At 37.9% G+C, this 22,962-nt stretch overlaps 1 protein-coding gene across 2 annotated transcripts; it reads right to left on the reverse strand.

The window, feature by feature from the left end:
- Positions 1-659: 659 nt before the first annotated feature.
- Positions 660-20,400, reverse strand: pctp (phosphatidylcholine transfer protein). Of its 2 annotated transcripts, XM_062049441.1 has the most exons (7): positions 20,198-20,400; positions 13,841-13,958; positions 6,013-6,092; positions 5,770-5,941; positions 5,640-5,707; positions 1,388-1,444; positions 660-1,086 (listed from the first exon to the last, which is right to left on the reverse strand). In XM_062049441.1, the coding sequence occupies exons 1-7, from the start codon at positions 20,324-20,326 to the stop codon at positions 1,012-1,014; spliced, it is 699 nt and encodes a 232-aa protein (XP_061905425.1). In that variant the 5' UTR covers positions 20,327-20,400; the 3' UTR covers positions 660-1,011. The 2 variants fall into 2 exon arrangements, with proteins under 2 accessions (XP_061905425.1, XP_061905426.1); XM_062049442.1 differs by lacking the exon at positions 1,388-1,444 and having other exon boundaries at positions 20,198-20,394.
- Positions 20,401-22,962: the final 2,562 nt, after the last annotated feature.

Below are 22,962 nucleotides of genomic sequence, written 5' to 3' on the forward strand. Positions count from 1 at the left end.
GTAAACAACAAAAATCGGGGAAATGATTTTCGCTATACAAATACTTTGATTGCACACAAGTTATTTTTCGAATATCTTTTACTAGTAAAAGTCGTATACCTGTATTTCTAGAAGCACGGTAAGAGTTATGATTGCATGTGCGTGTTGTAAATGCTGCACATTGGGCGGGAAAAATAGCGAAAAAGCTAGCATTCTAACATTAACATGCTAACATACAGTATGTGAAGTAACAAAATATCACACTCTGAGGTGTTTACCTACAAACTAATGTTATCACGGAGCATATTGACTGTGGATTGCTTGAGAAATGTGGAAGTAGTAAAATGTTAAATATAAATTAATGTTTTTAAAAAAAGTGGGAAATCCAGGATTTGGGACATTAACAATAGATGTCCTGAATACATTAAAACTGGTTTGAAAATTGTGGGACAAGAAGAGTGGAATAATATCTACAAAATAATACAAAATTATGTGAGTTTTTTCCTGGATCCACACAATACAAATATTAAAAAAACATCTGGCATTGAAACACATCCACCATTAGTGTGCTGAGGCCTTCAAAAACAATAAGTCAAGCGAATCAAGCGGCAACAACTACGCAAAAAATCTAATTTTGTTTCACTCCAGTCAAACGCTGTTCATTACAAATGTCAAATATGTCAATAAAAGACACATACTTTAATAAATATGACTAAACAAATCACAGCTTTTTCATTTCACATTGAAAGTTGTAGTGCGTGCAAACAACATTCAGCAAAGACAAATCCAAACATTCTCGAGGAGCCATGCTGAAATTTCGTAAATAATATTTACAAAAGTTCATTGCAGTGGAATAAAAACACACAAACAATAAATCCTAATGCATCTGTTTTTCTTCACATTCCAAATCAAACGAGGAGGAGGAGGCTGTGTTTGTTATTCTTCGAAGACTGATGGAGCTCAGCCCAACCGATGATTACTAAAATCTCGCACATTCCAATCACAGTTTGAGCAAGAAATAAAAGTCAGGTGTCATTTCTTCTGGCAGTAAGTTGGATAGTTGCTGCAGGCCTTCTGCATGTCGGTGAGGAAGCCAGGAACACCGCTCTGTCAAAACAGAAGTCATCGTCATGGACCCGCTAGCTGCACAAGCTAGCTCTCCAATCAGCTAAACAGACTCAATAACTCCACGGTGACTTTTTGGTGAATTTACTGAAACAATGCAAAAGAGAATGCCATTGTAAGTTAATAATACTAACACAGGCACTCGTAAACGTGTTAGCATATTAGCAAATGCTAATGACGCTAGCATCATTATCGACGGTAGCACGTACAAATAAGCATGAAAACATCACACATGGAACGGTTTAGTAAGTAAGAACTGTTTTAGTTATGTTGTGAAACTTACAAACATTGCTTGGAGTGATGAATGAAGAATCCATACGAGTAGAAACGCTATGGACGGCTAGAAAACAGAACAGCACTTTTATTTCCGGTTGAAAGCACTAAATGGAAGGATACTACAGCACCTGCAGTGATGGCGTCATAGCACAAACAATAACACAGATTCAGTGTCTTTAATAATTATTTTTTTTAAAGCTATTTGCGTTGTGGCCGTCATCGAAGGAAAATCCATCAATTAGCTGCACCGTTTTACAAGCCGCAGGATCTAAAGTGTAGGAAAAAAGTAGTGACTTTTCAAAACAGAACCCTGGTTCGTTTTAAAATCATCTAAACCAGGGGGATCAATTTCATTTCAGCTCAGGGGCCGCATGGAGGAAAATCTGTGCACACGCGGGCCGGACTAATAAAGTCATGGCATTAAAACTAAAAACTAAAGACAACTTCAGATGGTTTTCTTAGTCTTACTTTGGCCAAAAATAGAACAAACGCATTCTGAAAATATTACAATAAAAATATATTTTTAAATACCAGCAGCGGTAAAGTTTAGATCCATGAAGGAAAGAAGAAAGTGAATAACTGTTTATAATTGAATACATTAGGATTAAAAATGTGTTTTCTTTTGTATTATTGTTTTAATGAATTAAGTAACGTTTATGACAACCTTTTTCCAAAACACAATATAGAATGTGAGATATAACAGGATAATGCATACATTTATTATTTCTTTTCAAAACGCTTACAAAAAAGTGGGACCCCAAAAATTTACTGTGGGACCCCATTTTTATGACTTGATGGGGTCCCTGGTACCCCATTTTGAAAATCCCTAGCACCAACACTGATGGAGTATTGGTGCGTGCAAAACAGCAGCAGGCGGCTGTGGCCTGCGGGCCGGTTCTAATACTAACCAAATATCATCCCGGGGGCCACAGATAATTCTTTCATTTAAAGTCAATATGTGCAACAGGTGGCGCTATAACGGTCAGCGTGAGTTTTAGCCAACCAGAAGCCTGAAGAAAAGTTGTTGCAGGAAAAGACAAAAGTGTAGAACTCATGTAAAAAATGTGCTGTGCTCATTTGATAATGTTGATATTTTCTAAGGCCCGGTGATGAGGTGGCGACTTGTCCAGGGTGTACCCCGCCTTCCGCCCAAATGTAGCTGAGATAGGCTCCAGCACCCCCCGTGACCCCAAAAGGGACAAGCGGTAGAAAATGGATGGATGGATGGATTTTTTTTAAGAGTTACCTATTCATTCCTTTTCAGTCAGTGAGCGACATAACCCAAAAGGTTTCGGCCTAATTTGGACCAAACTTTCAGGAAATCTCAGAAAAGGGATAAGGAGCGACTGATTAGTCGGGCTGTCTTGAAATAAGGAACTTTAACATGAACTTTCCTAATTACCCGGGTAAATAAAGTTCCCCCTGTGTTTCCACTAAAAGCTACCCAGGTACATGTAGTTCTTCAGGAACTAGTTTCAGTTCCTAGTAGCGAGGTGGGACTTTGGAATAGTCCCAGAGGGGGCGGGCTGTGCTGTCAACCACTGATTGGTTGAACACATCTGGGGGTGTTCCTAAAACTTTGTATTCTAAAGTTTTGGTCGCCATTACAGTCTGCAAGACGACCTATTTAATTAAAATATATGCAGCTTAATGCAGTTTATTGTTCTTTACGAACTTCATTTCAATACTCAACGCTACGAGAAGTAGACAGACTCTTCAAGACGTATTTTTGGACGAGTATGAAGTATTGTACTTGGAAGCGGCGACTCCGACATAATAGTTTGAAATAAAAAACGAGTGGAACGAAGGTAAACAACTTCAAATATTCACAATTTACTTTATTAAATGTTGTGAAAGTAGACAGGGACACTCCATGTTTGTAGTTATTAACCTCAACCAGAGTGAACAGAATGCTCATGCTGACAGGCTAACACTAAATCTGATGTTTGTGTTGTCAGCGTGAGATAAACCCTGACATTTATTATTTATATATTGTTATTTACAGCTGAAATGGACCAAAAGGACTCACCTGACCCTCAGGAAGTTATTATTTACTGAGAGGATGACTTTCTGAGTGTTGGACATTGTGGACAAAAGCCTGACTTTTGATGTAAAATTCAGTACACTTTGTTTTTAAATCATATCGTTTTATATATTATTGCTTTGTATTCCATTTACTTACACTATAGTAAAATAATATGACCTTATATTGTTTATTTACATGTATCAGTGTGTATATATAATGTACCACTCATCCATACGTCATCAGCCTGATTTGTATAAACTACTTGAACTGTGAGATGCTGTGGAAACACAAACCACACTTCTACAGGAACCTTTAGTTCCAGAAACTTTAAATTCCTGAACGTTCGGTGGAAAAAGGCCTATAGTAGACTTTTGGAGTTGGCGGAGTGTGATTGGACTATCAAGCTGGCAGTTGAATCGTGATCTAGTGACCAGTCAATATTCACATCTTCACCATCTGTTTCATTCTCTTTACAAACATGCCACAGATTTGATTGCAGACTATGAAATCAAATCTAACAAATCAGATTCCAAGAAATATCTTAGTCAAAGACAACCTTTGTGATTAGATTTTGGGGCTGATCTGGATCATCAATACGTTACCTTAAGTTTACAGTACAAGTCTAAACTTCTGTGTGTATGCTCGTTAAAGGGGGGCTGCACTTTTTTGGAATTGTGTCTATCAATCACAATCAATATGTAAAGACGACAACATGTTTTTCTTTTTCTATGCATTCCAACTCGTAAATAAATGCTAGCAAAAGTCAGCTAACAAAAAAGCTAATGATATTGTCCCTATTCCACCAATAAAGTGCTCGAAAAACCCTATATCAAGGTTCAATATACATTCTGTAAGTGTACAGTATATGTAATGTAGAAATATTCATAATAACATGTAATATTTACATATTTTGCTCATTTATATAGTATTAATTTCACAGATTCATCACAACGTTAGTTTTTCTTTTCGACAACAACAATACTACTAATCATGGAAGACTTCATGAGAGACAACAAAGACTACTTTGGAACAAATGATGATCCAGAAAGGTATATTTCTGAGCCTGAAAGTAAGGAGGATGATCTACAAGTTTTAGAAGTTGTGTGCTAAACAGATGAAGCCTTAGTGAAACACTAAGCATCATGTAGCAGTATTGCTAAGTGCTAAACAAGAAATACAAACTGTGAAGATAATAAAACAATCACTTACTGGACAATGTCTGCTCTCACTAGGATGTTTATATCTTCCGGTTTAAAATGAGGAATTAATCATAATCCTCACACAGGTACATTTTTTAAAAAGTTGCCGTAAATGAGCGTCTTTTCGTGTCTTTCTCACCATCTAAGTTGGATGTCAAAGTTGACCAACTTCTCGGTCTATGTCCACAACCTTCTACTATCCAGGTTGGAGGCATGATTTATAATCTAGAATTAACGGTCACCAACTCAGAGGCAATGCAGCAGCTCAATATGTCAATATAGCAGCATAAGCTAGTTAGCTCTCTGTGATCACAGCAATGCAGCAATGCAGCAGCTCAATATGTCAATATAGCAGCATAAGCTAGTTAGCTCTCTGTGATCACAGCGTCGCTGAAAATAATTCCTTGGTGTTTGCGCTTATATTGCTAATACTTGGTTAATATTCAGGTCATGACATGTAAATGGAGTTGTGTTGGCACTTTTTGGATGTTTGTTAGGGCTTTATGGGCACAATAGAATATTCTCATTAGCTGCAATGTTAGCCACCGTAGTTTTTACCACTGCAGCCGTAAACCGGAATGGATTATCAAAAACCGTACACATTACGGGAAAACCGTAGTTGTTGGCAGGTATGTAAGGATTGTGAATGATGGGAAAAATTCCAAAAAACCCAGCCTCCACCCACAGAGACAAAGAGAAGCGGATGACTCACAATAAGGTTGACACCGTTTATTTTATTCCGCGAGAGAACAGGCTTGGCTTAAGTGTTTTCCTTGTTAAAAATGCTTTTATGAGTTGTACTTATCATTTATGCTTTTTCATTTAGTCAAGGCACAATATTGTTTATCATTCTTTTTTATTAACACGCAATGTTTCCTAATCACGTATCCTTTATTACTCCACAAACTATGAACGTCACTATGACTCATCTTCATCCTTAAGGTTTTGATTAAATAAGTGCGGCTTCTTCCTGTTTTGTTCAATGAACTACTTTGACCGTGTTTGCACGTTTTGTGAAGAAACAGAGGTCTTACCTTCGCCGCCCAGTTGACCAGCCAGGTGGGAATCATGCCGCCAGGATTGTCAAAGTAATTCATGAAAACTGGAAAGTCCATAAGGATATTTGATGAAATTAAGTATTTTTACGGGAGGCGCGTTTGTTACCTTTAGTCCCACTGGCGCCGTCCGTCTCCATGGCGACGGTCTGCTTGTAGTCCTTCACTCTCAGCACGCCGCTCTTCTCCGGGCACGGCGTCCCTGGAGAGCTTCTGGCCAGGATGACCCAGATCTTCCTGCCTTCAACGTCCAGGACTCTGCGCTCCCGGACGTACAGATACTGAGGAGCTAAGAGTAAAGGAAGACGCCAGGAGAGGCTGCAGACATGTCAAGGCGGCATGGGGAGGATACATCTCTGTTGGACAGAGGGAAGGGGTACTTGACTTCCCAGTAGATGGCCGTCTGTCCGTCAAACTGCTCCTCAGAGAGCTCTGACAAGGTGAGAAGAATGTGTGGAATATTGATGAAGACATCTGACCTGGACGCCAACAAGTTCATCACACTCCTTGATGCCTTAAAGGGAAACTTTTTTTGCTATCATTCAAAATCTATATGTAAGACAAGAAAACGTTTTTCTTTTTAATGCATTCTAACTCGCAAAAAAACATTAGTAAAAGTCAGCTAACAATGGAGCTAATGAGTTGCACTATTCTGCCTATAAAGCGCTCTAAAAAAACCTCCAAAAATCTCCATCATCGTTTTATACCAGGGGTGTCAAATTCAAGGCCCGCGGGCCGGATATCTATGGCCCCCGAGATGATATTTGGTTAGTATTAGAACCGGCCCGCAGGCCACAGCCGCCTGCTGCTGTTTTGCACGCACCAATACTCAATCAGTGCTGGCACTAGGAATTTTCAAAATGGGGTCCCAGGGAACCCATCGAGTCATAAAAATGGGGTCTCACAGTAAATGTTTGGGGTCCCACTTTTTTGTAAGCGTTTTGAAAAACAAATGATAAATGTATGCATTATCCTATTATATCTCTCATTCTATATTGTGTTTTGGAAAAAGGTTGTCATAAACGCTACTTAATTCATTAAAAAAATTATACAAAAGAAAACACACTTTTATGCATATGTAAATTGTAGAAATCAGTGACACACACAGCTGTCCACTTCAGTGGTGTAGACTTTACTGAACCAACTGCGCATGCCCCGAACTTCAGTTACGTTCAGAGTCTTCAGTTATAAACATTCATTCACTTTCTTCTTTCCTTCATGGATCTAAACTTTACCGCTGCCGGGTATTTTTTTCTATATTTTTATTGTAATATTTTCAGAATGTGTTTGTTCTATTTTTGGCCAAAGTAAGACAAAGAAAACAATCTGAAGTTATCTTTATTTTTTTGTTTTAATGCCATGATTTTAATAGTCCGGCCCACGTGTGCACAGATTTTCCTCCCAAAGGGCCCCTTAGTTAAAATTAGTTGGACACCCCTGTTTTATACAGTGATGGTAAGTTTCAAGCTACATGTAGCTAACTACATTTTCCAGTAGCTTGGCGGTAGCTTTGCTACTTAAACGAGTAGCTTTTCCTGCAGCTTAGCTACTTCTGGACCCATGTAGCAAGGTAGCTTACATCAAAGTTACAAGCTACAAAGAGAGAAAATGCACTGCGAATCCAGGTAAAAAAAAAATGGAGATAATTAGGGTTGTCAAAGTTAACAGGATGATAACGCGTTAACTATAAGTTCCTTTAAAGTGATTATTTTTTTAACGCGCGATTGTTTTTGACCCTCGGCATGTTTCGTAGTTTGGGGAAAAGTATCATGGCGTCCAGTTACTGTTGAATCACAAGCTCGGAAATAGCTAGCAAAACTGCACAAAGAAAGAGGGACCTGATGGAAATCTCTGATCCAAAGCCATGGCAAGTCGTTTTTTCGGACAAGACAAGACCATTTGACCTTCAATCAACATCATTGGAGCGAACGCTGAGCGCGCATTGCTGCTTGGAGTGAGGAGAAACTTAATGTCTGTGTTTGGATTACAGTTAAGTGCATTGAAAACTTAAAATGTAGATTGCTACTCGAACTACTTTAGTAAGATGGAATACAAACTCAGCAGAAACAAAGATGATAGAGAAGAAGTTTAAAGTCACTTTTGTCTGAGATTTTCGTCAAAACATGTCAAGTCTTTTCTCATGTCAATCACACATGTCCCGTTGGCGGCTTCACAATAATAGCGCTACGTAATTAACGTTTCCTGGCAGATTGAAATTACCGGTAAGTGTATTGCCGTGGCAGCGGCAATATGAAGGAAAAAGACTTGTCTTTGAACAAGCGCGTCTTCTTCTTTGCTACCAATGAGACGAGGTTTAATACTGAAGACATGCCTGCTACTGCCCTCTGCAGCCCACATCGGGTAATTACAATTCACTACACAATATTACCATCGCTATGGTATATTATTTTATAACCTGTTCTGGTTGATAGTCTGCAATTACAGAATGTTTAACAGGCTGAATATTACATTTTATTGATAAATAGGTAGAGAAGGTTAAAACACATTGTCATGCAGAGATATGAATGCCATTAACTTGTACAACATGTAAAGTACAGAATATCAGAAATATTTATTCAGGGAGAAAAAATATCAGCCAACACCTTTGACAATCAAAGCATGATTGTAACAATCCAATTTTTGTGTTTATTAATGAGTGAAACTGCTATCTAAACATGGAAGTGTAGCTCCTCTCCTCTAAATGCAAAAGCAGGAATGCAAATTCTGTAGTCCTACAAAATACAAAATCTGGAAACGCACTGCATGTATTTTTTAAATTCTCTTTAAAAGCGTGTATATATCCTTTTTGTGTTGAGCGGTTTCAAAAAGCAAAATGTTAAAACATTTCAATAAAGCAAATTCATTGCCCAGTCATGGCATTAAAAACTTTAAAATATTCTTTCTAGGGTACAAGATTATATCTATCTGCGATTTAATCGCGATTAATTTTAAGAGAATTTAAAAAAATGCTATTGATTGAGATTAGATATTTGTTTTCCTATATTCAAACTAGGGTTGTACGGTACCGGTATTAGTATAGTACCGCGATACTAATGAATCATATACGGTACTATACCGCCTCTAAAAAGTACCGGTCCCCCATCCCTCCGTTGTCGTCACGTCATGTCATTGCTGGTTTACGAGCAGTGGAGCATGTTCAGTAGCGCACACACACTAATTACTTACAAGCAGACACAGTGTGTAGACAGAAGAGGGAGAACGGACACATTTTGGCTTAAAAACTAACGATAAAGATGAAGTTATAACACTGAAACGCCCTCAGGAAGAGGTGCTTTAAGACATGGCTAGTTAGCTAGTGGCTAAAGTCCATCCGCAGTTTTAGCTACTTCTAAATCACCAATTCTCGTCTCCATGGCATCAAATAAAGTACGTTTCTTACTGCAGGACGAGGACTAGCTAAACATGCTTCATTACACACCGTAGCTTACCGGCGTCACAATGTAAACAAACATCATTGGTGGATCTACACCTGACATCCACTGTAAGTATACCAAGTACAGGAGCGTATCTAGTCGATACTACTGTGATTACATCAAAAAATTTTGGCATCACAACATCTTTCGTTTTTTTTATTCACATTATGTTTATAAACTCAGGAAATATGTCCCTGGACACATGAGGACTTTGAATATGACCAATGTATGATCCTGTAAATACTTGGTATCGGATTGATACCCAAATTTGTGGTATCATCCAAAACTAATGTAAAGCATCCAAACAACAGAAGAATAAATGATTATTACATTTTAACAGAAGTGTAGATAGAACATGTTAAAAGAGAAAGTAAGCAGATATTAACAGTAAATGAACAAGTCGATTAATAATTAATTTTCTACCGCTTGCCCTTAATGTTGACAAAATAATAAACTGGAAAATGACACAATATGTTACTGCATATGTCAGCAGACTAAATTAAGAGCCTTTGTTTGCTTACTTACTTGCTACTAAAAGACAAGTTGTCTTGTATGTTCACTATTTTATTTAAGGACAAACTTGCAATAAGAAACATAAGTTTAATGTACCCTAAGATTGTTGGTTAAAATAAAGCCAATAATGCAATTTGTTGTGTTCCCCTTTATTTAGAAAATTATCGAAAAGTACCGAAAAGTATCGAAATTAATTTTGCACCAAAATATTGGTATCGGGACAACACTAGTTTAAACACAGTGTTACAGTTCAAACTGTGTGTAATGTTACAGTGGCCAAATACAGGGTGATTCAAAAAGAATACGCCAAAATTGTCTCTCGATATTATCAAAAATTAAAAACAATAGAAAACCTAGCCTGAACACATGTGTTGTGCATAACTTTGATTATTAATTTCATGCTTTACAAGTGCTCAATATGGCCACCACCCGCAGCACGGACAACATCAAGACGATATGAGAATTCCTCTCAAACGCGCCCCAATATTTGTTGAGTTGCTGCCATTTTGAGGGTAAATAAACACGTGGTCTTCCTACAATTGAACGGCGCCGAAAAGATTACATGACCACAACGGTGAAATTGTAACACAATAAAACTCGGATAACTCCTGTATCAAATGACCATTCGTTCAGTCAATTACTTTTTTTAATCACCCTGTACGTATAATAAATCAACTTGGTAAATAAACCCTCTGCCTTGTTTTTAATTAATACTTAGGCCTATTACGCTACTGTATTTCAATGTTGGCCATTATGGTGATATTTGGAGAGCCAAGTGTTTTCTGAGGTGGTACTTGGGTGAAAAATATTTGAGAACCAGTGGCCTAGTGGTTAGAGCAGACCTGGGCATTCTGCGGCCCGCGGGCCGCATCCGGCCCTTTGTGCGTCCCTGTCCGGCCCGCGTGAGGCCAATTATAAATTACAAAATAAATTTAAAAAAGTATCTATGTCGAGTGTGCAATACAACGGTGCTGCTTTTGTTTTGAAAATCGTTATTTGTATTACTTCCGTGTGGACGTATGCGTGATTGTGAGTGAATGTGAACAACTGCAATTACAAAATAAAGTTGAAAAAACATCTATGTCCTGCGCGCAATACAACTGTGCTGCTTTTATTTTGAAAAGTATTATTTATGGGCGTGTGTCCGTGTGTAACCTGCGAGTGAAGGTGCACATGCAGCGACAAGTGATGCACGGTTTACACCCGAGACGCCAAAAAGAGAAAAGTTGATGAGGAATGCCGTGTTTTCAACAACACATGAACTGCAAAGCAACGTCCCCTCACCTAAGGTGCGTGCCTGCGCAATTGCGCACTGTTCAAGCGTCTGCTGCGCGCAGCAAGTATATGCCGCGCACCAAATCAAATCCCATCTGAATTATAAACAAAATAAACATATTTATTCTATGGAATTTTGCAATGCAACTTTGAGTGACAGTGACAACAAGCGGCCCTAATGGTGTTCGTCAACACCGTTCAATTGAACACCGTTCAATTATTGTAACGTCTATCGAGATGCTTCGAGGACAGGAATTATATCGATCACTTTATTGAACAAAACTGTTTATATTCGGACATAACCACACCAAAAACATGAGTAAAACAATTCTATCTCGAAAAACTAGTCATTTTCTGCCGTACAAACCAGGCCAAAACCAACTTGTCATCTGTCACCAACACGCATAGCACTAAACCACTGGTGCGTTTAAAGGCCTACTGAAATGAATTTTTTTTATTTAAACGGGGATAGCAGATCTATTCTATGTGTCATACTTGATCATTTCGCGATATTGCCATATTTTTGCTGAAAGGATTTAGTATAGAACAACGACGATAAAGATTGCAACTTTTGGTATCTGATAAAAAAAAGGCTTGCACCTACCGGAAGTAGCGTGACGTAGTCAGTTGAACATATATGCAAAGTTCCCTATTGTTTACAATGATGGCCGCATGAAGTGAGAGAGATTCGGACCGAGAAAGCGACAATTTCCCCATTAATTTGAGCGAGGATGAAAGATTTGTGGATGAGTAAAGTGCAAGTGAAGGACTAGTGGGGAGTTGAAGCTATTCAGATAGGGAAGATGCTGTGAGACCCGAGGGTGACCTGATATTCAGCTGGGAATGACTACAACAGTAAATAAACACAAGACATATATATACTCTATTAGCCACAACACAACCAGGCTTATATTTAATATGCCACAAATTAATCCTGCATAAAAACACCTGCGTGTTTGTTATGCTAGCTCCTAGCTCCTCTGCTAGCTCCTAGCTCCATAGAACACGCCAATACAATTCAAACACCTGATCAACACACACAATCACTCAGCCCAAAAGACAGTTTACCTAACCCAAGGTTCATAAAGCTTATATATTTTTAAAAAGTTACGTACGTGACGCGCACATACGGTCAAGTTATCGAATGTTTAGCAGCCAAGGCTGCATACTCACGGTACCTGATATTCAGCTGGGAATGACTACAACAGTAAATAAACACAAGACATATATATACTCTATTAGCCACAACACAACCAGGCTTATATTTAATATGCCACAAATTAATCCTGCATAATAACACCTGCGTGTTTGTTATGCTAGCTCCTAGCTCCTCTGCTAGCTCCTAGCTCCATAGAACACGCCAATACAATTCAAACACATGATCAACACACACAATCACTCAGCCCAAAAGACCGTTCACCTAACCCAAGGTTCATAAAGCTTATATATTTAAAAAAAGTTACGTACATACGCAAAAAAAAGCCAAAGCTGCATACTCACAGTAGCACGTCTGCGTCTTTGTCATCCAAATCAAAGTAATCCTGGTAAGAGTCTGTGTTGTCCCAGTTCTCTACAGGCGTCTGTGTATCCAAATCAAAAGTCCTCCTGGTTAGAGTCTCTGTTATCCGAGTTCTTCCATCTTGACTGCATCTTTCGGGAATGTAAACAAAGAAGCGCCGGCTGTGTACTGTTGTGGCTGACTACGTTCGAAAAATACGTCCATTTCGCACCGACAACTTTCTTCTTTGCTTGCTTGGCTTCCTTCTCCATAATGCAATGAACATGATTGAAACAGATTCACGAACACAGATGTCCAGAATACTGTGGAATTATGAAATGAAAACAGAGCTTTTTCATATCGGCTTCAATGTGGAAGGCATACCCGTGTTCGCCGGGCTACGTCACGCGCATACGTCATCCGCAGAGGCGTTTCGAACCGGAAGTTTAGCGGCAAATTTAAAATGTCACTTTATAAGTTAACCCGGCCGTATTGGCATGTGTTATAATGTTAAGATTTCATCATTGATATATAAACTATCAGACTGCGTGGTCGGTAGTAGTGGGTTTCAGTAGGCCTTTAAGGCCACACAAAAAGTCGGACAACTCAAACACCACACAAAGTTACACTATGACTCCTCAGTCATACGTGTGCTTATTTTACTGTCATTTATTATTAATGTTAATTTATATATATTAGTAATGGAATGCTGTTACACACACTATGTTGAAGTATTACTATTATTATTATTATTATTATTATTATTTATCTTACGGTATATATCAAAAATAATATTGAGCAAAATTTAATTGAAATATTGTCGATGTGGCCCTCCAGCAGTGCTCGGGTAGCTCATGCGGCCCCCGGTAAAAATTAATTGCCCACCCCTGGGTTAGAGTGTCCGCCCTGAGATCAGTAGGTCGTGAGTTCAAACCCCGGCCGAGTCATACCAAAGACTATAAAAATGGGACCCATTACCTCTCTGCTTGGCACACAGCATCAAGGGTTGGAATTGGGGGTTAAATCACCAATAATGATTCCCGGGCGCGGCCACCGCTGCTGCTCACTGCTCCCCTCACCTCCCAGGGGGTGATCAAGGGTGATGGGTCAAATGCAGAGAATAATGTCGCCACACATAGTGTGTGTGACAATCATGGGTACTTTAACTTTAACTTTAACCACTAAACTGTTCTAAGACACTACTAGTAATTACACAGTCTGGCCACCAGGGTGCATCCCGCTTCAACTTTATGATGAAACGTCAAGCTGGGAAGCACAACTGTGCAACATCTACTGGACGAGCAAAGATCATCTACAAAAGGAAGACACACACCTAGCTAGCTAAGTGACTAACTACACACGTTACCTGCTGCTTGCTGCACATTTGCATGAACACAGAGAGAGTGGGAGTGGTTAATAGTGTTTGAAAGCATGCTCCGAGTGTACTCGTGATGGATGACCTTTGACGTATCCATCCCAGTGCTTGCGATAGGCCAGGTCCATGTAGACGTCCGCACACAGCTCTGCAGTGCAGCTGCTGAGCCCGCCAAAGACTTTGTACTCGTAAAGTCCTGTTTCCTGAAAACACAGAGAGATTGTGTGCTGCTAATCAAGTCCCGCTGCACGTCCAGACAAAGACTGCACACACGGAACTAATCCCAAACACATGACCGGGATTGAAGCTCACAACATTTGAATTCAACCTCCGGGTCTGCAGGACGGGACGGACGCAAACATGAATTAAAATCAGGGTTCCAGGGTTCTCCGACAAACACCTTGTCAGCTCGTTTAGCGTAGTTCACCAAAGCATGACAGAATATTTGCTTAAAGTGAGTGTTTGCAATGTAGACGTGACCCTCGCCTTCTTCCGGCTTTTAGCGCAAAATAACGTAACGACACGTGAACGTGCATTAGCTTCATGTGTTTTTAGCTAATGATTACAATATATCAAAGTTTAGCTACTAACATTAGCTGTCATTTAATCTACCGTAATTTACAGACAATAGAGCGCATAGAAGAAAAAAATATGTTTCCATATATTAGCCGCACCAGACTATAAGCCGCAGATATTTAGGTTGTGAAATTAGTTATTTACACAAAAATATTTTACATAACTAAAATGTTTCCAAACAGTGTCTGTAACACGGCAGTAAAACGGCTGATCAAACAAAACAGAAGTCATCGCCATGGACCCACTCGCTGCGTAAGCTAGCTCTCCAATCAGCTAATCAGACTCAATAACTCCACGGTGACATTTTGGTGAATTTACTGAGGAATTTGTGAAACTGAAACAATATAACAAGAATTAAATTGTAAGTTAGTAATGCTAACACACATCATCGTAAACGTGTTAGCCTATTAGCTAGTGCTAGCGACGCCAGCTTCATTACATCACTATAGCACATACAAATATGCATGAAAATACTCCTACAGGGACAGTTTAAAGCTAAAGTTAAAAGTTAACGTCCCAACGACAGTCACACACACACTAGGTGTGGTGAAATTATCCTCTGACCCATCCCCATGTTCACCCCCTGGGAGGTGAGAGAATCATTTTGGTGATTTAACCCCCGATTCCAACCCTTGATGCTGAGTGCCAAGCAGGGAGACAATGGGTCCCATTTTTATAGTCTTTGATATGACTCGGCCGGGGTTTGAACTCACGACCTTCCAGTCTCAGGGCGTACACTCTAACCACAAGGCCACTGAGCAGGTTTCCCACTCTCTGTTTAGTAAGTAAGAATTGTTTAAGTTATACTGTAAAAGTTACAAACGTTGCTAAGCGTGATGAAGAATCCTTTTGAGCATAAAGGCTATGGGCGGTTTTACTTCCGGTTTAAGGCATCAAAACAGGGAGTACATTTTCACACCGCAACACCTGCAGTGAGCAAACTCATCCAAAAGATGGCACCGTAGCACCAAAAATAACACACCATTTCAGTACATTGCTTGGTTTTGATGAAAACTATTGAACACAAAGCATTATGGCCATTAGCGGAAAAGAAAATCCATAAATTATCCACACCGTTTTTTTAAGGGTTCAAAGTGTAGGAAAAAAGTCACGACATACAGTCCGGAATTTACCGTGTATCAGGGTTTCCACCAGATTACCAACATAGCCGCGGCTATGGGGGCGTGGTCAACATGACGTCATCGCATAATCTGCAATGATGCATGTATTTTCTTTTTTTTTTAAAAGCCTAAAAAATTTACATATACATCTAAGAACAAATATGTATTATTAATTAGTATCCACATGTTTTATCTTATGGTTTTGCAGTATTGTATGATTGTTGCTTATTGTATAATTTATTTTGTTGAGGATAGTTTAAATTTCTTTAGTGACCTTTTTCTTTATTAAAAACGACATGCAACAAATCTGGCATCTTTTTCTGGTGTTCTTGGAGACTGCACTCGTGTTTAGAGACTCATTACTTCCGTCGCAGACGTCACACTTGCTTTGCGCTGCAGCTCCAACTGTACTTAATCTCCTTAAAAGGCGCCACTGTCCTCTTAATTTTTGCACATTTTGTAGATGGCTGTCCGCTGTTATATCTGGAATAAATTAAAGTCGACATTGCAGACATGCTGCCTCCGCTCCAGACAATCATGCATTTTGCTTACATCATCACAACATCCAGTCTCTGCAGTGCTCTTTTGGTGATCCAATAGTCAATAGTACAAATGTAATAGGTAATATGTAATATATGAAGATATATATTTTGATTCCTAATAATTGTTAATAACTGTTGAAGGACTGGAAACGATACGCAGTTGCTTACATGTCACGGACATTGTGTATTTTGTTTACGTGAGTTTCAAAATAAAGCTGATGTCAGAGTCTCTTCTACTTAACAGCTAATATAATTATGAGAACTCTACCACACATATTACACTATAAATTTTGAGGAGGGTGGCAGGAATCCTGCCAGGCAAAAAACTACAAATGCGCTGACTTGCTTTACGGCATACGTCACTACCCCTTTCCCATTGGTTAATAAGACGGAAGTAGATGCAAACGCCTATGTGCCGCCAGAAAACTAAAAGAAAAAGAAGAAAAATGCCTAAGTGCAATTACTGCTATCATGGCCAAAGCTACAAAACAACCAAAGAAACGAAAAGTTTTGTCCGAAGAGACAAAAAAAGAATAAGGGAGGTAACCCGGATAAAAGGACAGTCAAGGATCAACATTGTCCCGGCTTTCACTCGCAGGCGTGACCTCAAAGATGAGAAATTTCACACCAATGTTACCTTGGCAGTGATCCTGCCAAACTACAAAGTGACTTTTGATGCTCAAAATAAAATGATAATGCTAATGTTAGCTATCGTAAATTTGCGTGGTAGCAATAAATAGCCACTGGCTTGATAGTTCGCAGTTTTACATTACTTCCTTCGAAAAAACTCTCCCGGACATGCATCCGCCTCGATACATTCTTGGTAGTAGAGTCATGTTCGTAGCGCAAACCAAGATGATTTTTTGATAGTGTCTGCTATTTAACGTCAGCATAGCCATTAGGGACCTAATATTTGTGCCGATATTACAGTGGACATCATGTCAGTATGACGTTATATGTGGTCTTCTGCGAAAACACTACCCCTTTGGTCTACTGGCGCCGCAAAAATGAACCATAACTGAAAGCTCTTTAGTGGGGCTTTAAAGCCTAACTTAATTGATTTTCATGTAAAAACCAACTAATTTTCAAGGTGTGGCGGCTTTTATTTTGACGTGGTGGGCCGCCATGATTAAGTCATGTAGGGGAAACCCTGTATATTCTATCATAACAACATGACTGTAACTTGTTAGTTTTTCTCATGGACTGTTTTTGTGTATGTATCGTGTATGTGCCAGTGTGGAGGGGGCCTCTTGGTTGGTTTATACTATAGCGCTTCCATGGCGGCCGACTTGGGAATTGCAGTTCTCTACCAAAACACTAAGGGGCAGTGTCTCCAGAAAGGGCAACCACAGGGGTCGTTGCCTAAATATTTACCTTCTCGTGAACAGTGACGACAACTGCAACATGGACATCTTTGTTGACACTGGAACTAATCATTCACAAACATTGGTTTACTATTAATTAACATTTTTACTTATGAGCCAAAAGAAAAGACGTTGGTGAAGATGGACTGTGCAACACCCGAACGAGTCGTAGTAGAGGATGCTACGAATATTTTGCAACGCTATTGGGCTGTTCTGAAGACGTGAAACGAGAGAGCTTTGTATTTGAAAATAAACAAAACGGTTAAGTAACTTTTTAATCAACCTGCTGGTGTTAATGTTTATGTTCATGTGTTATCGACGTTCAGAGTTCCCATGCTCGTAAACATACCGCGCCTGAAAGGTGACTTTAGTGCACGAGAAAGAATAGTGTATCTGGAAAGTATACACAGCGCTTCGCTTTTTACATATTTTATTATGTTACAGCCTTATTCCAAAATGGAAAACATTCATTTTTGTCTTCAAAATTCTACACACAATACCCCACAGTGTTTTTATTTTTTATTTTGATAATTTATTAAAAATAAAAAAAACGAATAAATCCCATGTACGCAAGTATTCACAGCCTTTGCTTAACACTTTCTTAAAGCATCTTTGGCAGCAATTACAGCCTCAAGTCTTTTTGAATACAATGCCACAAGCTTGGCACACCCGTCTTTGGACAGTTTCACCCATTCCTCTTTGCAGCACCTCTCAAGCTCGATCAGGTTGGACGGGAAGTGTTGGTTACCATCCAGGATGTCTCTGTACATTAACAAAATAAAAGGACTCTTATATCTTTAAAAGCGTGTTTCTCCTGTGGTAACGGTATTCAATTTACAGAAATGCACTGTGAAAACAACAACTGTATATTTTACAGCTGCGAACAGAATTTTACCGTAAAAAATGTTTTTTTTTTCAATTTTAAGTAATCCAGTTTAAAAAAAACAACCTGAAAACACACTGTAAATGTTATGGTAAAATTCTGGCAACTGGGCTTCGAGTTTGTTTTTGTTTTTTTAAACATAAAATCTACATTGTAGTTTTCGGTCATTCTTATTTAGTAAAAGCAGCTCTCAGAAGAAGAAAAGGTTGGATAACCCTACCCAGGAGTGTTCGGTGTTCCTAATATAAGTGTACATTTTATATGTTTTAAATCAGGGGTGTCAAACTCATTTTAGCTCAGGGGCCACACACATTAAGGAAAATCTATTCCCAAGTGGGCCTGACTGGTAAAATCATTGCATGATAACTTAAAAATAAAGACAACTTCAGATTGTTGTTGTTGTTTTTTTTAAATAGAACAAGCACAACCTGAAAATATACAAATTATAATGTTTGTTTTGTTTTTTTACACTTACATGTTGCAGTTAATAGTGTTCTATCTTCTTGTTATTTCTACTTTCTGAATAAATGACGTAATAATGTTTATCAGTGAAATAGGTGAATTGAGTCTGGCAGAGTTTTAAAATGCTCCCATTGGTGTTCATTTTTGATCTATCAGAAGATGGAATTAATAATAATATTAATTATTATCATTATTATTATTATTTACCCATTTTCCTCAACTGATGTACTAACATCATGTGGTTTATTCTGTACATATGTAGCATCATCTACACCAGGGGTCCCCAAACTTTTTGACTCGGGGGCCGCATTGGGTTAAAAAAATTTGGCCGGGGGCCAAGCTGTGATATACATACACATACACACATATATATATATACACATACATACATACATACATACATATACATACACATTGTCTTTATAATCCGTTTTGTCATTTAACATCAATTAACATTGATGTTCATCAACATTTAACATTGTCACGTTATCGATGGGAAAATTCATTTTTAGACAATATGATTTGCCTGAGCGACTAGGAGACACCAAGAGTAACAAGCGGTAGAAAATGGATTAGAAAGGAAAGATTTTTATTTTTTTTTAAATAAAAAAAATAAATAAAAAAGGAACCTTTTTTTTTTTTTTTCTAATTTGGGATTTTTTGTGGGCCGGATTTTGGATGCTGGGGGGCCGGATCCGGCCCGCGGGCCGTAGTTTGGGGACCCCTGATCTACACCAAAACTTGTGAATTTGGGCTTATTTCATTAATCGCACATGAAGTTGAAGGGGGATACAAATAATGTCACCATATCCATGTGCGCCCAGATAATGTGTCCCCAGTCCTCTATCTTAACAGAGCACATAGCTCCGCCCCCTTAGAGACAGAGGACACAAATAATTGCTATTGTGACATTCAGTGAACACATTTAAAACAGCAGCTTATTTTTATACTTAGCAAACTCATTTCGCGGGCCGGATAAAACCTGTTCGTGGGCCTGATCCGGCCCGCGAGCCGTACGTTTGACACCCCTGAAAATTTAAATCAACCTGCATGTGATCAAACTATTTTACCCACAGCAGCTTCCCAGTCGGTGTTGCACATTTCAACACAATTCAGGTCAGAATGAATTAAAAGTGACAGTTGCCATTTGTCAGCCACATGCCGATTCCAAGATATCATCTTTATGCATTGATATCGTGTTTCGGTTTGCTTTGATCCGCTGTGCTTATGACCCTGTGGGTGGGCAAAGGTTCAATTCCGGGGTTTTCCAGATGACGTCTGGTATCGATTGAGCACAAGAAAACATGGTTCCGCCCAGTTATTTCCCATTTCCCCTGCCAAAAACACACACTAATATTTACACGTCTTCTCTAAATAAATGAATAAAAAGGTCAATAATTCACACGGATGTCAAGTGTTTATGGCGATAATGAGGCGCAGCTGTGCTCGTCGTCCGTCTTCCGGTTGAAACCGAGCAGATTACTTCCGCTTTACCTTATCAAGAAGCCTGTAGATTTTCACGCCCATCGTCTCGGTGAAAAGTTCCCATCCTCCTTCCAGCTGCGGCTCGTCCAACTCCTTCCAGGCCGCTTGGAAGTCTTCATCCGAGAACCGCAGCGACATGACGGCGCTTGTCCGACACCAAGTTGGCAGGAGAGCACACAGCTTCCGGCTCCACCTTCACAATAAATCTTTATTGTCTCTTAGTTTCCGGCCACTCGTAAAAACACGCAATTCAAGATCACTAAATATGTATAAATTATGTTTTTGGATCATTTATACAAAATAGATAACAAAAAAATAGGTGAACGAAAAGGTCAGAGTTTAATCTATCTGACTTTCTATCAATATCAGCAAAAACATGTTTTTAAAAATTCAGATAAATCAACAATATTCCTTTCTGCTTCATTATTCATAAACATGTTTGCCAAAAGTTGGACCAGATTTCCTTATTTCATCACAGCTGATAATAAATCTACTACTCCCTTGACTGAAATACATATTTTCACATTTGTTCCCACTGTTGGTTCCTCTTAAATTGTGTTTACAATGTTGGAAAACCCTTTGGATCAGGGGTCCCCAAACTAGGGCCCGCCAACATCACAAATCTGGCCTGTGGGAAGTTCCAAGTAAAAAAAATTATATATATATATATATATATATATATATATATATATATATATATATATATATATATATATATATATATATATATATATATATATATATATATATATATATATAAATTTATTATTATTTTAAATTTTTTAGTATTATTATTTTTAATCTGTCCTTTCTAATTAATTTTCTACCGCTTGTTACTCTCGGTGTCTCCTCGCCGCTTAGGCAAATCATATTGTCTAAAAATGCATTTTCCCCTCGATAACATGGCATCATCGCGCTCTGAATATATATATATATATATATATATATATATATATATATATATATATATATATATATATATATATATATATATATATATATATATATATATATATATATATATATATACACACACATATATATATATATATATATACACGTTAGGTCAGGAAAAAACACAGAGGCTCTATCATCCCTACAAGCCTGTTTCACAGGTTTCCCTGCTCTTCAGGGGATTTTATGACGAGCAGGGAAACCTGCGAAACAGGCTTGTGGGGATGAAATAGCCTCTGTGTTTTTTCCTGACCTAACGTATATTCCGCTCTATTCCAGTATTGAGCACAGTATAACAGATAAACCACAGAAACCTTGACTATATATATATGCATACATATATATATATATGCATATATATATACATATATATATATATATACACATATATACATACATACTGTATATATATATATGTATATGTATATATATATATATATATATATATATATATATATATATATATATATACACACATATATACATACATACTGTATATGTATATATATATATATATATATATATATGTATATATATATATATATATATATATATATATATATATATATATATATATATATATATATATATATATATATATATATATATATATATATATACATGGCACACAAACAACAATCTGAAATGCAGCTAATATTACATATAGATAATGTATTGGCATGCAAAACTAAATTATGTACAAAGAGCATAAAAGTAAAGGATATTAAATGAGCTCAAATATTCCTACAAATGAGGCATAATGATGCAATATGTACATACAGCTAGCCTAAATAGCATGTTAGCATTGATTAGCTTGCAGTCATGCACTGACCAAATATGCCTGATTAGCACTCCACACAAGTCAATAACATCAACAAAGTGCATCGTTGTGCATTCACGCACAACATAAAACGTTTGGTGGACAAAATAAGACAAAGAAGGAGTGGAAGATTTTACATGTAAACAAACTGTTGCGTCACAGTCCACACTCTGGTGAGTTCAAGAACCGCCAAAATTAGTAGGACAAAACGATGTTCACCAAATACTGTCATCAGTGAAGCATACACATAAACATATTAAACAGTGGGCTTTCTAACAATTGGGAAGGTTTGTGTCATGTTTGTCCTCAAACAAAAAACATACTAAAAAAATATATATATTTTTCCCCATCTTTTTCTATATTCAATCCTTTTTTAAAAATGCTCCAGGGAGCCACTAGGGTGGCACTAAAGAGCCGCATGTGGCTCGAGGGCCGCAGGTTGCTGACCCCCAATTTAAATGATCCCATTTGTCACATGTTTCAATTTTGACATACATTTTTTTTGACCACATGCAACTCAATTCTTCTTTGTAAATCAATATCATTATGAAATGATATCATAAATCTCTTTTTTGCCATTGAAATCCTTTTTAAAATTAATTCTACTTGCAGTTTGCTAATAATCAAATAAAATGGGCAATTATGTAATAATAAAAATATTATTTGGCGATTTGGCAAATTGTTTTAAAGTCTATCAGGTCCAAAAATTGTATCTTAATATAAAAAGCATTATGTAAAATGAAATATGAAATTGTGTGATGTATTATGATGTAAGTGTGTTCATGTTCGAAATAAACTAAAGAAAGAAAAATTTTTTTTTTTTTTTTTTTTTTTAAACTCCGGTTTCAGTCGCTTTAAATAATTAAAACGGATATTACAGTTGAACTTCAAAATAAAAGCATGTCGGGTGTGTTAGTCTGGCAGTGTTCTCTGGCACTAAAAGTGGTCTTATTGTGTAATGCTGGAGTGGAACTTGAGTCCTGCATTAACGGGTTTGACT

This window comes from Entelurus aequoreus, linkage group LG06 (genome assembly GCF_033978785.1).
Source record: "Entelurus aequoreus isolate RoL-2023_Sb linkage group LG06, RoL_Eaeq_v1.1, whole genome shotgun sequence".
Classification (NCBI taxonomy): Eukaryota; Metazoa; Chordata; class Actinopteri; order Syngnathiformes; family Syngnathidae; genus Entelurus; species Entelurus aequoreus.